Source organism: Lottia gigantea (genome assembly GCF_000327385.1).
Source record: "Lottia gigantea unplaced genomic scaffold LOTGIsca_19, whole genome shotgun sequence".
NCBI classification, from domain to species: Eukaryota; Metazoa; Mollusca; class Gastropoda; family Lottiidae; genus Lottia; species Lottia gigantea.
Window position 1 is genome coordinate 1,770,193 of NW_008708358.1, and position 17,552 is coordinate 1,787,744.

The 17,552-nt window shown below is 31.4% G+C and overlaps 1 protein-coding gene across 1 annotated transcript; it reads left to right on the forward strand.

Annotated features, from left to right (window-relative positions):
- Window positions 1–505: 505 nt before the first annotated feature.
- Window positions 506–10,452, forward strand: LOTGIDRAFT_159128 (hypothetical protein; the record flags this gene model as incomplete). Its single annotated transcript, XM_009052778.1, has 10 exons — window positions 506–559; window positions 5,561–5,736; window positions 6,763–6,967; window positions 7,355–7,669; window positions 8,747–8,890; window positions 9,075–9,172; window positions 9,446–9,524; window positions 9,873–10,100; window positions 10,202–10,210; window positions 10,390–10,452. 10 exons carry the CDS (start codon window positions 506–508, stop codon window positions 10,450–10,452), a joined length of 1,371 nt encoding a protein of 456 aa, XP_009051026.1.
- Between the last annotated feature and the right edge of the window lie 7,100 nt (window positions 10,453–17,552).

Genomic DNA, 17,552 nt, shown 5'->3' on the forward strand with positions numbered 1-17,552 from the left:
TAGGAGTATAGAATACCGTGCTGTGTGTAGGTTGTGTTTGTATTGAACACAATAAGCCTCTAGCTCTTACTACACTACTTTACTGTATGGTATATAACACTCACTCACTCTCTCACTGGACTACATAGTTTAACACACACTGGTGTGTGCTACATAGCTTTCCACTCTTCCCTCCATTTTGAAGGGAAAATTCAGTGATAAGTTTTATAAAGTATACTTTGTGAGGATCAACTATATTGTGTGATCTACCATTTTGAGATATTTAGAATTCTATTGGAATTTAGTTTATATGGTATATATAATATAAAGTTGGCCATACATCAGTATATAGGAGTGTTTGGACGAGTCACGGTCAGTGAAGTAGAGTCTTAGTACAGTCATACAGTGAACAGAAATACGTATATATATCAGAAAGGATAATGTTTAAAACAAAGTGAAACTTGAAACAGGATTTTTACTCAGTGAGCGTATGATTTCTATGGATTATTTGAACGCTATGGAAAATATGGAATATAAATATAAACTCGAATCTTCTGACGAGGATGTTAAAGTGATAAAGGTTGGTTTTGGTTTAGTTTCCTTCGTTTGATATAAACATGTGGGTTGGGTTCAATTTTTAGACCCTTCTCCTAGAGTATTATGTTTTGATTCTTCTATATGTTCCATGATTTTAAGTCTGAATATGAAAATTTGTTTTGATCTTGTTTTAATTCCACCTTCAATATAACAGAATAAGTTATTTTGTATTTTGCAGGTTTTTTTTTAACCCTTTTTCTGATGTTTTTTTAAATTTTAAGGAAATAATATACCCTTCAACAAATCCCTTACTCTCCCCTTTTATTTTCTCTTCCTAATCTTAAAGATGAAGCTTAGCTTACATATTGTAAATTCCAGTAGTTAATTTTTGTTCATCACATTCGCCAAAGAACAATGAGTAAATCTATGTTTAGATACCCAAATTGTCAGGTTATAGAAATAGGGCAATTTAAATGAAGATAATGATTTCCTTTAAATGGATGTGGATGTTTCAAAAATTTGTGAAAAACACCAATGAACACTTTATGTATATAACCATGGAAAATGTCGGGAAACACACTTAAAATCTAACAGGAAATCTCAAAAAAGGGTCTGGACTAGTCAACCCTGATTAGAACACCAAACTGCAATCAACAAACAATTTAAACTAATACTCATTTTCCTGTCCTGTTTCTTGTATCCTGGTGTAGAGATAAACAGACAGAGTCAACTGAGAGGCTTTTTCCTTCCATTTTATCTCTTGAGTCAGTTATTTGTTAGTTGTTACCAGATAGGACCCTATCCTTTCTCCTTCCTACTACCCCCCTTACATTTTACAGTCTGTTTCCCAACCCTTCAGTTGTTTCAAAGGTGATTAGGTACATTGGGGTTTGATTTCTTGTGAAATAGAATATAAGGTAACATTTTCTCTTATGCCTTGGCCAGATCTTTCTTGAGTTATCTCATGTATTTGCCTCTCACGTTACTTTTATTTCTTTTAAGGAGAGTTTTCTGAAAATATGAAAACTTAAAACATGGTAGGAGAAATGTCTCAAATATATCATAGACTAAAATCTAGATATATAGAATCTAAGCTAGTGCCTTACAAGACTGTGTTCTTATCAGTCTTGAATTCCTGTTAGAGTTTACATAAAAAAACAGGACATTCAGTGAATCACCAAAGTTTTAATTCTGATTCACCCTTCACAGACTCCACTTTCTCAAAACTTTATGATGTTCCTGTAGTGTCAACTGAACTTGATAATCCTTGTTATAAACAGTAATTAAAATCGTAGCTCAGGATTACTGCTAGTGGTTTAAAACAATAGAAGTGAACCATCCTGTCATAAACTGAAAAGGTTGAATTGTTATTACAATGGCTAGGATAATAAACCTATGTTATTTAGTCTCTTGCTAAATCCTTCATAAAATTATAACCCCCACCTTGGTAGGGTTAAATCTTTAAATCTTACATAAAATATTAACCCCTATTATGGAAGAGTTAACCCCCTCAAGCATGTGATAAAATGTTGGATCTGGCCACTTTATCTGGTTGAAGGATGTGACAAATACTTCTATTTATAGTCTTTAAGATCCCTGTGAATGCCTTTCCCTTAATCTTTATGTGAAAAATCAAGCCCCATCATTTTAAAACAGTTCCTTGAATTGATATTTCTTAGTAAGACTTCTTACCAGATTGCTATAGCCATTGTATGTGTATTGTAGACACTTATACCATTCCAATGAATTTGAGTTCCATGACAGTTTCAGGAACCACATATGTTGGGTTGAACTTGCTATTTACTCCCTCGTATTCAACTCAGGTGTTGCTGGTGTTGAAAGGGTCAGAGTTGATCTTGCAAGCAGAACTGTGCTTATCACAATGGTCTTTTGCAAGGCATCACAAAAGAATGTTATTGTGACTCACTTTTCTTGACCAAAACATACTATAAAGTTCTCATAAACCACATTTTTGGTCACCTATTTATTTTATAGTGCAAGAATGATAAATAGCAGCATAATAAACAGGCTGCATTAAAAATGAGTTTATGTTTATAGGCCAGAAATGATAGATCTGGTTTGTTAGAGTTTAGTTTAAAGAGAGCATAGTTAGTTAGTTTGAAGTCTCAGTTTTTAATTATATAGTACTGTTTTATATCTGGTCTGTGAAATGTTTAAGTTTATAAGGTTATTTTAAAAGTATCTTTTTGTTTCACTTCTCCAGAATCAACCTAAATATTTGTTTAGGTACATATTTTCTGAGCTAACATATGGCTTAAGATTGGTGTAATTTGTCTGAAACAACTCTCAAAAGCACTGGCACAGCATTGAGAAATAAGCCTTCCCATCATGAGAATTCATTCGCTTACTGACTTGTATGTCAAATGAAGCAATAACTTGAATAAATTGATACACTGAACGAATGCCTTCAGAGTACAGTGTGGTTCTTATGCACTCGTAAGTGCAAGTGTTGTGACCTGATTTAAATGATATACTTTCAATCTTGTATTAGAATTTATTTGCCAGCCATTTCTGATTGAAGCCTCAAAATGTAGGTCCTGGAGACATTTGATATTCAGATGAACCAACCTTTGAGACTTTTTAAAGCCAATGACAAATTTGATGTGTATAGAAATTTATGACAGTGGCAGTTTTCAACATAAATTATTTTTACAAAGAAGCCATTCTTATACATTGTCTATTTTAAATAGGATATTTTATTCGGCAAAATAAATTCAAAATACATTCTTCTGCCTTGCCAGATGTACTGATTACTGAGGTCTAATGATGCCAGGGGCACTGGGATTTTAAATATGTTTTTGACATGTTCATGGCATTTTAAGATTAGGTGATTTTTGCCGGTTATTAAATAATAACTATCCTCAAGGGGTTTGAAAATAAAATTTGGGGTGTGTTTAAATCATGGGGGTTATCTTTGTGAGGGTTTGTCAAATCTGAATGAAATATTTTATCTATTTCCTGCCCATGGGGAAATGGAAGTTGTGTCAAAGGGGAGAACAATGGGAATAATTTATGAGTTTAAAGATACCAAGTCTAGTCTAATGTAGTGGAGATATCTCTATAAGCTTCATTAGTCAAGACTTCAGACTGCTTGACATGCAGTCCACGCCACTAGTTATTTCAAATCTTTTTTAGTCTCCAAATTTTATCAAATGTGTTTTGATCAGTATTTAAAAAGCCAAGAATTTAAATTGCTCAGACAATTTTAGAATGAATTTCACTTTACCATTTGTAGTTAATATTATTTTCATTTGCTTTGACCAAGACAAACTCTAGAACATTTAGAACTTGTCCAATTTTGAAGAAAGGTTTCTGTATTTTGGAATGGTCAAACATTTTCGCAGATCGGTAATATTTCAACATTCAGTTCTTTCCGCTTTTGCTCAAGCATGAAATTATTACTTATTTAAAAAAATAATTTCATTTGAATATATATTACATTGTTAGCCATGATAATTGTTTGGATTAATCGTACATTTCATGGTGTCTTCATTAACCCACTCTGGAGCAGAAAGCACCTGTTCAATAAATATCTAATTTTCAACTTTCCTGTATTTAGAAAAGGAAGTCATGCCTCAGAGATGTTTTTTTATTTTTAGTGACAATCCTAGTCTTTCAAAATTGTTCAAAAAGGAACATTTTTCATTGGTATATGAGACTCTGAACAGGATGTTTTCCATGAAATATTAACATTCAGTTGTTTTGAATCTTTTTACATTGATGTTTGTTTATTAGTTCATATCCTGGTCCTACAATATTGCTGTGTAGAATTATGTTTGGCAGAGAATGAATAGGTACTTTTATAACTATAGACATGTCCCCTTAGTATCATGAAAATTGTGAAAAATTTAGATATTTAATATTTATTTCTATTGTTGCATTCAATCAGGCAGGTCTCCTACTAAAATAATCGTACACATGTCTCTTTAACTAGCTTTCTTATCACCAGTATTACATTCTACCCATGTACAAATTTTACCGAGGATGTGGGTTTTAATATGTTGACCCAGATTATATGTGGGTTGTATTAGATATGACCTTTATTATGATATTGATCAAGTATTTTACACTAACAGATTAAGCTGGTCATATTTCGCAATTTTATGCATGCTGTTACTTTAATGTCCAAATGTTCTGCACCGTTTGGTGTTTATCGCTTACGCTGTTATTTAGATATAGTTTGAGAGGTCCCTTGATAATCAGAGGTATTTATTCACAGGTTAGTCCAGGCTGCTAGAAGCTTAAATCATGTTACCAATATATCGAGCTAAGAATATTCAGTTGGCTACAGTATTCAAACTGAAGAAGTTGACTCTGTAAATGACATGAAGCCAAAGGCTGTAAAAATCTTAGAGATGCATCTTTAAAATTATTTTGAGGGTGTGTCTGCCATTTTAGCAACTAGATTAATTAGAGTTTAATACCTTTGAACTTAAAATAAGGCTGTAAATACTGATATTGCTATAATTAAACCATGAACCTGGGGCTAAATTATACTCAATTATTCTTGTTAAAATGTTAGCTTGAGTCTTGGCAAAATGGTGCAAAGGAAATCTTGGCAGAGGGAGTGCATTTGGCAGAAAGATAACTAGCTTTTTTGCCACAAGTTTTTGGACAAGGACCATCTGGTAGAAAGAGTTGACATTTTCTTTGTAATATATAGTTGAAGACTTTAACTTATGGATTATGATTTGGAGGAGGTCTTGTCAGTTTTCTTCTAGTGTTGAAAGAAAGAAATTGTGAGTTGTACAATCAAGAGACTATCTATCCCTGTATCCTGTTTTAAAGTGTCTATCTCCATGTTGAATCATTTTAATGCACGATTTTCTTTTAGAATGAATTCAAGTACAAAACTTGATTTTATTATGACTATATATTATTTGTTTTTAATTTGAATTTATGATTTTGATGTTTTTGGTAGAATAAAAACATTAATTCTTATTCTGCAGACACTTATTTTCTTGTGCCTTTATTTCAGATTAATTTCATCAGTAATCCATATTTCGTATTTTTCTCATTGCAGACGGAGAGTCCCAATCGGAAACGGCGGAAGACTTCTGCTAGTATTGTAGATTTAACAAACTCCCCCAGTCCACCCCCTGTGAGATCCTGGGAACCAGCAGCTGAGGGGCAAAGAACACGTCGACGCAGTGCTACACAACGACGAGTTTCTGGAGAAAGTAGTCGGGCCAGAAGAAGGTAAGATTCAAATTCACTTAAGGAAAATCTAAAGATTTTTTTGTAACATTATTATGTGCTTTGGAGACACTTATTGCATCAATTTACACCATTTCCATTTTAAAGTCTGACGTCTATGGTTATTGCAATTTAACATAACATTTTATGACGTCACAAGGATTATTTTTTTAGACCTGCAATCCCACTGTCAATCAATCAAAACTATTTCAATTTCATAATTTCAATGAATTCTAGAATTTCTAGAAAGAAAGTATCCTTTTTCTTCCCCGTTAAGAGATCAGTCACAGTGTTTAACGAATATGGTCATGCAACATTATATCATGCAATACAACTGTCAATCAATTCATCCACCTATTTCAATTTCAACATTTTCAATGAATCCTAGAATTTCTAGATTTTACCTTTTTCTTTGCATCTAAACTGCTCTATATAGAGATTAGAAAATAGAACAAGTTAACACATGATGTGTGGATCAATGCAGGCACGATTCGCTTCTAGTATTCTCTATGTTATCGTTAATCTTGCATCGTACACCGCACAAGACACCGTACATCCTCTATTCGCACTTTTAGAGTACAGAGCTGAGGAAATTTATATTTAATTCATGTAAATTGGTTGGACGACAAAAAAATTACAAATTCTCTTCTTTCCTTCATTATCGAAGTCCAGACCTGAAATATTTATTATGTCCTGTTGTTCTAGTCTTGAAGTAAACATCAAATATTTATGACTCTATAACTGATGACTTGATAAGCTAGACTATACCTCATTTTCAAAACAGAGTGAATTCTTAGATACCATAATCAGGAAATATCAAGTACTGATGTGAACTCTGATCGGATGCTAGTGGGGGAGTAAAAAAGGGTAAAAATAAATTTCTCATATGGAATGACTAAACTAGTCTATATATTTACCCAGGCTTGAAATGCGATACATTTTACATCTGACTGGATTTTAATTTTTTAAGAAATATTAATCAATCTGATAGGTCTGCTTTTAAAATTATTATCATCCTTTCTCTTCCAGTCCTGGAACTCGACGAAGAACAACTAGAGAAAGAAACCCTACAAGAAGTACAGAATCTCCCGAAAGGAGAGCGTTTCAACCTCCAAATGTGATGGGTAGACAGATTCATCCAGCCTCTGTTTTACCCAGTCACAGCCAACATCAACCTCAACCCAATCAGCAGCAGCAACAACAGCAAGCACCTGTTATCATTGATGTAGACCAGGTATGACATCATGTAGTTGAAATATTCTCAGTAACCAAATTATTCAAGTTTCGTTATGACATTTTAGATTCCTTTTCCATTTTTCAACATGAATATTGATATGATATTGAGAAATAACTTATTCTGAAAATGACTATTTTATGGAAATGTTATAGATTCTCCTTCAAAATTTCTGATTTAAAAAGAGAAATAATTCATATTGACAATAACTGTTTATATGTCAATGCCCGATATCAACAATATTTTGGTATAGAATTCTTTATCAGAAAACAAACAGGAGTATTTTGTCATTATAAAATCAGCATACACAGCTGATGTCAGCCATGACACTCATTGTGACGTCAGCACATTGTCCGTATAATTTATTGCTTTTTTGTTTTATTTCAGATTCCCGTAACAACACCTGTTACCATGGCACCATATGCCTTCCCAGTATGCACTGGACCTCATCATCTACCAGTGTGTAGTACTGGTCATGTACCAATGTGTAACACACAGCCCACTTGGTCCATCCCTTGTACAGTACAGTTACCCTCTTGTGGGGTCCAGCATTTCCCAGCCTGTCTTCAACAAGTGCCATTACCTCAATCTCTGCCACCCACCATGTTACATCACCCCACACAACCCACCCCTCAACATATTCATCCCCAACATTATCCCCTGCCTCCACCCTACTATTCAGGAAGAACACCCTCAGTTCAGGTAAATACCTTTTAAGATTTTTTTTAAGTTACGAGGCTCCAGATCTATTGATAAACTTATTCTAACTTTGGCATCGATGCTCATTTTGAAGCATGAAGCAGCAAGTGAGACTCAAATTGATACAATTCGGAAATTCTTCGTTCTTTGGTATTTTTGTACAACTTCAATAAGGTCTTATTTAGCTAATGACTGCTTTTAGTTAAATGTTGATGGAAATTTACAACAAATTTTTTAGCCAGACTGTTGTGTCTTAATGATGGAAATTAAATCCAAAACACGTGACTGCCTTCTTCAGGCTTCTGTAACCGTGAGTTTCTGGATATAGATATAGTTTATCCATTAATCTTTTACTTCGTTACTATGTAATTTTATACTAATTAATTAAGCTAATGACGACAACAACAACAATTAAAATCATGACTCGTCGCATGAACATAAAAACATAATAAAACGTGGTTTAACATCATGATTAACAAGATTTCAATTTAATAATGCGCATATTAAGATGTAGTGCATGTTATGTGACCTGTGTCATTGTTTTGACGAAGATTAAAGTAATTAAAACAAGATTATTAATTAAGAAACATGATATATATCTTATTTTTCAATCAAATCAATACTTAGTATTTTGCCTAACATTCTCTGTAGTAAAATAGTGAGGTTCAGCTTACAAGTTACATTGTTGTATTTCGTGTGGTTTTGCTAAATACACGTTTTCATGTCCGTCATTTTTATCTGCATGTTGTTTTACAAATTATATAATACATTACATAGAAATTCTTTTAAAAGATGCTTCCAAAGACAAACCCATTTGTATATCATGTGTAAATGTTTCACGTGTTAATGCAACACTACGCAATTTTTACGCCTCGTTCCAACACCATGTTAATCATGTCGTTAAAAAAACACTTTTTAACCTTATATGAGATTTTGTGGTTATCATTCCACTAACAAAACATGGTGTCAAGTGCTGTGATTGGTTTTATCCATAATTTGTTTAATCACAAAGTCTAATAGTTTCTTTCCATTTAAATAAATGATCTTTTGTTTAATTTTTGATGTTTTGTATCATTACAGGAGAATGACGTCCAACTGTTAGAGCATCATCCAAACTATCCCCTCCCCCCACGAATTCATCCTCACAATCTACCTACATTGAACCCCTCGCCACCAATATTTCTACAGGAGCCTACAGTTCATCCTACACCTCATGATTTATACGTAAGTTTTCTGAATTTTGACTTTTCATATCTGCTTTGGTGTTTTGCAGAAGGATTTCAACTTAATCAGCCCATGAAGTTGACTTTTAACTGTAACACCCCATTTGATTCATTTATTCCTGCTGGAATTTTCTGGAATTTCTTTGTGATTACCTGAATAACTTATTGAAATCTTTGTATTGCAGGGTCCATATTCTCGCTATTATGCAAGAAGAACTATGGCAAGAAATCGACTCAGACCACAACCACCTCCTCCATACCCAGGATTCTTGTTACACTTCCTGTAAGTATCAAATTAACCAATCACAGCCCTCTTAATGATTTACCATTTGGTTGATCTTCATCTATGAAAACTGCACATGACAAGTAGAAAGTACTTGTACAGCTTTGATAAATGAAAATGAATTGTAATGCATATTGTACTCCAATATTCCAATATGATATTTAATTTCAACACTATTCAACTTCTTACTTTAGTTGAATGGATCAAATTGGTTCACTCCACTCTATCTTACCGCTGTGATCACATATTGATAACATCGTCTTCATTTTACAGGGCTATGTTAAGCAATCCGCCAGTACCACCGTACGGAAGAGACCATTCTGATGAGGCAAGTGATGTTGAAAATTATGAGGTACACATCCTATTACTAATCTCTTTTAGAGATTATTGGGCTCATTAATTTTACGTTTTTATTTTACAATTTTACTAATTCTTTTTTTTATTTATTCAAATTGAATTATTCGTGGAGAGACAGGATACAAATTTGCATAATTCCATTTTAGAATCTGCAAAAGGGAGCTATTTTTCAGGACTATATTTATTAACGCAATAGGTCTTAACGTTATGACTAGTAAACATTATCCAAAGTGGGACATCTACTGAAAATTCTACGCACACAGAAATTTGTCAGCTCAAGTAAAAAAAAATTTTTAGGCTTATCAAGTTAAGATTGCTTATGTGTTCTTTCTCAATTTTTCAGGCATTATTGAATCTAGCCGAACGATTGGGTGAAGCCAAACCACGAGGGTTAACTAAAGCTGAAATAGATCAGCTTCCAGCTTACAGATTCAACAGCGAAACACGACGATCAGATTTAGACATGACATCGTGTGTTGTGTGTATGTGTGATTTTGAAAATCGGCAGTTATTACGTGTATTACCGTGTAGTCATGAATTCCATGGTAAATGTGTTGATAAATGGTTAAAGGTAAGTTACATCAATTGTTATCAATTATTGACTCTACTGATAAAGTGCTGGTCTGAAAGATTTGTCATGTTAAAAGCATCTTGTATATTATTCCATTTTAGAGACAACTGGTAAGTATATAAAACTAGCTGTCAAGACTCAAAGACAGAATTGTGTTTTAAATATTTATTATTATGGGATATTATTGAAAAATAAGCCGCCTGGTCGAACAATTGAAACTATCGTGAAAGCTCAATGCTTAAATTATTAATTGAAAGTTATTGATGAGAATTTTCTATTTCTTTTTCAGACCAATAGAACATGTCCTATATGTCGAGCAGACGCTTCAGAAGTTGGCAGCCAATCAGATTAAAGGAAAAATCAACCAATCAGAACACACATCTGATTTTTGAAATATATGTAAAAAGAAATTGTGTGAAGAAAAGTTTAATTTAAAAATAAATGTTGAATATTATGTGTTGACACCAAGAAAGTTGACTTGGTAGTAAACTTTATGGATATTGTGGGATCAAAGATGGAGGCGTTGAATTTTGTTATTTTTTGCTCCAAAGACTTTTATTGTGTATTTTGTGAATAAGACCGAATTATTTATGTTAATCCAGACTACATTTAATGTTTCAATCTATATAGAAGTTGACCTCATTGTGCACTTCGAGTTTTTGAAAGAACTTGAATTATGCAAGAGATATTTGGTTGAAATCTATCCAGAAAGAACTTTAATGGGCAACTAGGCATTCTTCAGATGTGGTCAGCAATATGCAACACACTGTACAACTAAGTATGAAAATGTGAATATCCAGGCACAGTCCTACCAAATCAATAAAAATGTACAGGTTTATCGAATATCATGTGTACAGTCTTATCAAATCATAAAAATGTACAGATCTATCAGAATATAATGTGTACAATCAGAAAAATGTACAGTCCTATCTCAATATCAGTGTACAGTCCTATAAAAATATCCATGTACATTCTATCAGATCATAAAAATGTACAGTCCTATCATATTATCAAAGTGTACATTTGTATGAAAATAGTAAAGTGTACAGTTTATCAGATTTATTTTCAACACATTTGTATCCGATGGTCATTAAATACAACTCTAATTAATATCCTTTAATTAAAGATTAATTAATTAAGATTATTCAAAGATTATATTATCATGTACAGTTTATATATAGAAATATCTTGTGTAAGACTTTGTTTCAAGTTGAATTTCATATTTTCGTTTTGAAAAACATTCCATATATATAAATAAACAAACTATCCAAAAGATTTAGAAATTAAAAGAAAAAAATTGAAATTCTCTCGTTAGAGATGAAAATTGTTTGATATTTTGTTTTCAACGGCAATTTTTTGTCAAAATTTGATTAGAATTTTTAAAAAATCTTAAACTCATACTAGAAACACTTGATACAAAGTTTTCAAATCTTCAATATGAAATCAGACTTGAAATTAAGCAAGGGAATATATTATTATACCTCAATTTTTGTACTGTTTATATATACACGTACTGTCTATCTGTATGTAATTTCTTCTTGCTGCTGTTTATAACTTGCTATTCGTCAGGGGCTGGTTGTTAGGGACAACATAACTTTAAGGCAATCATTAACGGCAATATCTGGGCATGTTATAACATTTAAGACCAGTAACTCTAACAATTATTCAAGGTTGTTGGCAAACAGAAATTTTTTGGCATTTTATGTATTGTTTAGAACATTTAGAACCTTTTTAAGTGTTGAATTTGAATAGTAAATATATAAAATAACATCACAGGGTTGTGATCTTTGAATTATATTACGTCTGCTACTATTGAAGTTATCATATTGACCAATCAAAATCTCTGGAATTTTACACCAAGAAATATCAGAATTAGGATAAAAAATAATTGGAAAATATATTTTGAAAAACAAGACCCAGATTTCTTCAAGTTAATCAGATAGGAGACTTATAAGTTATAACGTTTCTGACAACCAACCCTAGCTTTATATAGGGTAATATCTGTTATTAACTAACCGTTGTTATATGTGGAGTTTGATTGTTCTTGCATTTTTCATTTCAATTTTCAATTCAATTAAGTTTTATAATATATTTAAAATTTCCTTTCATAATTCAGAACACAGAATTAACTTTTTTTTTTCAATCTCTGATTTAAAGAGTTAAGTTATATGATAGTCTGTAAGATTTGGCTGTAGTGTTTCCTGTCTATAATTCACAACTTCTAAAACAGAAATAATAATTTCTTATCAATATCCAATCCCAGAAAATATGATAGAAAGGACCCCTGTGAACCTAAGTTGTTATCATTGTAATAAATTGTTGTTTTTCTTTCTTTACTTGAAAATATTTAGTACACACCACTTTGACTACATAATTCACTCACACTATGTATAGTTACTGTTTGTTTTGTATCTATTTTATTATTCTCAGTACTATGTTTTAACTGTTAACTATATTTCTGTATCTAGCCTTTTACACCATTCAATAACAAACATATTGTTTAAACTATCCTTTGGCACCTTATTTCTGTTCAAATGATTGAGTTCAATTGGTTCTTTTTGAAATTCTGAAAGTATTTGATAAAATTGTGTTCTGAAACCAAACCAAGGTTGAATTTGACTTCTGCAAATCATGTAATATGCTGGGGTTACCTGATACCAGTCCAATATTGTTGTTTATTCATAGTTTTATGCTATGATCATAGATGATATTTTGTGTTTTTTAATGCTTGATTACAATTCAGAAAATTAATCCTAATCAGTGGACACTTCATTTGGTCAGGTATTTAGTATCAAGGGCAGTAACTCATCTAGTCACTTGTAGTATACCTTCTTCAAAAATGGAAGAAAACTATCTTCTAACTCTTTTGAATTCAACAATTTAGACTGAAAAAAAACTTCAACATCCAAATTGTTTGTTATCCAAACCCATTAGTTTGTTTTGTTTTGAAAAGTGCTAAATTTGAACAATTTTAACCTATATGGAACAAGTAAGCATGGCTTCTGTATTGAGAAGGAAAGAAAACCTTTGTTACACCAACTTTGTAAAATCTCACAAAAAGTGTTGATTTTCATTTTATATTTTTCAACCAAACCAGCAAAAATATTTAAATATCTAAGAGATATTTTTATATGTTGTCAATATTTTGGCAGATTTGATACTTGTAAAGTTTAATGGTGGAGGGAACTCTCCTCATCAGATGTTTCACATGTATTTGAAGTTGTATGTGGGGAATGTCTGAAAATTTGTGTGCATGTATGTGCAGTGTTTGTTTTGTGATTGAAAATGTGCGTGCACTTGTAGTGTGTGATGGAAAATGCATGTGGAGTGTGTGACCTACTTCAAAAAACGTAAAGAAAGCAGAATTTCAACAAATTTTCTATTTGTAACTTGTAGCGGACACATCTATATTTATTTTTTTAACTTTCTATTTCTATCTAACAGAGCTAGTTAACTTCTCTCAGTAGATACCTTGCCCTTCAAAACACCCACATGACTGGTTTCTCCTTGATCATATTTTCAGACTTTTACTGCCAGGCAAAATGTAACTATAACCTCATGACATTTACAACTGAATGGGACATGAGCCTTTATAACAACTGCCTTCAGCCATTATTCATTTAATGAAAGAGAATTAGAAATAAAATTTGTATCAAAGATCATTTCTAAACTGGAGACAAAATGTTATATTAAAGTGGCCATGTAGACTAACTTCACGATAACAAAACTTTCAGATAAATTCATTCGTGCATACGATTTTCATAAAAAATGTTATCATTGGCTTCAAATTGAATACTTCTGTAGGTAATTTTTATTTCATTCACCCTGTATTTAAATTGCTAATATGATTGTCTTTGTCAAATCTTCATCTTTACTAAAATTAAATGAAAACATAACTAAATGATATCCTCAGTAATTTGAAAGAAAAATATAAATAAGTTCTATTGATTTGAAAATATAGAGAAATGAAAAAAATAATTTTTAATGTGCACCAACTCCACGTTTTGTTGTTTCAATGTTTGTTGGTAGTTCAGTTTTTGTTACGGGTTTTGTTTTCCAGTTTTCACTAAATTTTTTCCCGAAACACGTTATCGTTATTGTTGAAATTTTATTTCATTATTTTTTCTAATTTGCTACACAAATGTGTTAAGTTGCTTCCTTCACTATTTTATAGTTGTTTGAATTTTAAAAATTTTGAGAATTTAAAGATAAAAGTTTAAAATGAGATGACTGTGCAATAGAAACTGAGATATCACTCTCTCCCCCACTCTGTACCGTACTGCTCTAACTCTCAATGTGCTTCTTAGATGGTATGCATGATGTATAAATTAATATTTTTGTAACAAAAAAAAGCCAATTTCTTGTCGAAAGTTTGTACCCCTTGAACTGAAGAATGACTTAATGGAATAATCAGTAAACGATCTTATCAAAACTGTATCCTCAGAAATTTTCACGAATATGCTTTAATATTCTTTGATTGAATTGTGGTTATTACATATTTTGATTACATTATAGAATGATCTTAAAATTTAAATTCTCATCCTTGACCATTCGTATAGATCTACGGCAGCCATTGTCTGACAATTACAGGCATAGTGAGAATGGCGGCCGTAGATATGAATGATCCTTGACCAATAAGAGTATATAATTATCATAGGACTGACTTGATTTCTATACTCTTCTTGGCCAAGTTTGAGAATTTAAATTGTATGTTCATTCTAAGAGGCAGTTTTCCTTTAAAGAAATATTTACCTATTCAAATTTTCTTTTTCAATACTAGGGACAAGAAATTGGCTTGACCACACCTAAAATTGTATTTAATCTCTTTAAAGCTCATTGTACTGATTCCTTCACTTGCCTTAATGTCATCTTGACAGGAAAAATAAATATATTATAAATTATTCTAATAATACCCATAATTTCTTATACAAAAATTAATATTCTATCTACCTCGCTGTAAATTGTCAAAAAATATAGAATGTTTGAATGAGGTGTAATGGCCAGTTGAAATATAGCCTCCAAATTTCAGAATTTTATAGAAAATATACAAAATGTTATAATAATGTCTTAATTTTACATGGGTCAGAATAAGGTCCAATACACAAGGATATAGTCATGTCAGAAGAAGTTTATTTGAGATATTTGGCATGCTCCGTGTCTTTTGTGTGGAGCATGCCCACTACATCTTGAAATTGAGGCATACTCATCAATATTTGGTTCCTTTGTGTTGTGTAATGTCAATATATTTTATTATGAAAATATGTCTGAAGCAACCAATACCATAAACTAAGAAATTTCCCTATAAGGCTATATTTTTGTGGTTTGAATTGTATTTTGCGTGTTGTTTTGAGACGTAATGTGCTATTATGAAAATGTCTCATTTTTTTGTTGAATTTTGAATCAAGACTTTATTTCATCATATTATATATAAAATTTATTATCATTTTTTGTGAGTTAAGTGTAATTTGATCACCTTATATTTCATATATATGGCAATAACCTGAATAAATATCAATATTATGTCACTGGTTTTTATTTTTGAGGGTCACAACTCCCTTCAGTTGGTCAATGCTGCTGATTTGGTTTGCATTTAAAAGATTAGGATGACATTCCTCGTCAATTTTGTTATTGATGCTCAATTATTTAGATTTATTTTAGAGGGTCTGAATTGGGATGCCAGATTCCTCATCTCTTTGAAACTGCTACTGCTGCTTACAGAATTGGTTTGCATAGAAAAATACTTCATGAGTTTGAAGGGAACAAAATTAATTGAAGCCCCATTTGATATTTCTGCCTGCGCCAAGGGTGTAAAAGGGAGCAAATAAGAATAGTTATTTCTGATGTTTAGAGGTATCTAATCGATTGAAACACACTGTTCATAAAAATAATATATTTCATATTCCAAAATAGACAAAATTATAAATTCTGCAAGAACCATATGTTATAAAATCAATTTTCATATAATTAAATGTAAATCTTGAACACAGAATATTCTTGAATACAATATAAGTGCACATTGAGGCATTATACAAATTCTATATCTTGCTCAATTTCAAGAAAAAAAGATTGTAGGGATTGTAAAGAGGTTTTCTAAATTTTTCATGTGTATCATGAACATTGATAGCATCAATTTGTATCATTTCAATTTTCAATCAGAGGTCTGTGGTTTGTGAAATTCAACTAAAACTAAGTGTTTTATGACTAACTAATTTAGAAAACCTTTCTACAACCAATTTAAGACAGAATAACTTTAAAGAAAAGCCTTTTATCCTGTTCATTACTAGTTACAAAACCTTACAAACTAATTGTATCTGTCATCATGTTTGGAATCATACCTCGATTTGCGCAAATATCTTTTAAAATTGAAATATAAATCATGAGAATTGATTAATATTGTACATCATGAGAAGTATATAATCATTCAAATTATATTTCAAATTATAAATAACATTTGAGTCCGCCAGGGTATCAATACCATCTACAGAAACATCTGTGTCATTTTTGGCATAAATGGAATGTTTGTTAATATCAACGTGAACACTCTATAGCTTAAAAACTTGCACCTAAAGTAATGTTAATATGTAATGTAACTATATTCAGTTTGCTTCAAGGCGTGTAAACCATTCTCAGAATTACTCTTTAGGTATAAGTTAAAGTTACCTTGAGAGCAAGTAAAATATCTTCCAGATAAACAGAAATTAATATATTGCATAACAAAATATTTCAACATATACTGCAAGGCAAAAGATACCTGATATGGATACATACATTTTCAAATATTTATTTATGTAATTAAAAACATTAGAGCAAGTGTCAAATGAAATTTAAGCCAACAAAATGATGCAATAGAACATTAAAAAAATCTATTGTTAAGTTTTATTAGTACTTCAGAATAACTGACTATTTTAACAGTGGTAAATCTATATCACTCTACAATTGATGTATTGAGCACTATTTTAACAGTGGTAAATCTATATCACTCTACAATTGATGTATTGAGCACTATTTTAACAGTGGTATTTCTATATCGCTCTACAATTGATGTATTGAGCACTAGTATAACAGTGGTATTTCTATATCGCTCTACAATTGATGTATTGAGCACTATTTTAACAGTGGTAAATCTATATCACTCTACAATTGATGTATTGAGCACTATTTTAACAGTGGTAAATCTATATCACTCTACAATTGATGTATTGAGCACTATTTTAACAGTGGTATTTCTATATCGCTCTACAATTGATGTATTGAGCACTATTATAACAGTGGTATTTCTATATCACTCTACAATTGATATATTGAGCACTATTTTAACAGTGGTATTTCTATATCGCTCTACAATTGATGTATTGAGCACTATTTTTACAGTCGTATTTCTATATCGCTCTACAATTGATATATTGAGCACTATTTTAACAGTGAAAATATTTTGTTATAGTAATAAAGATT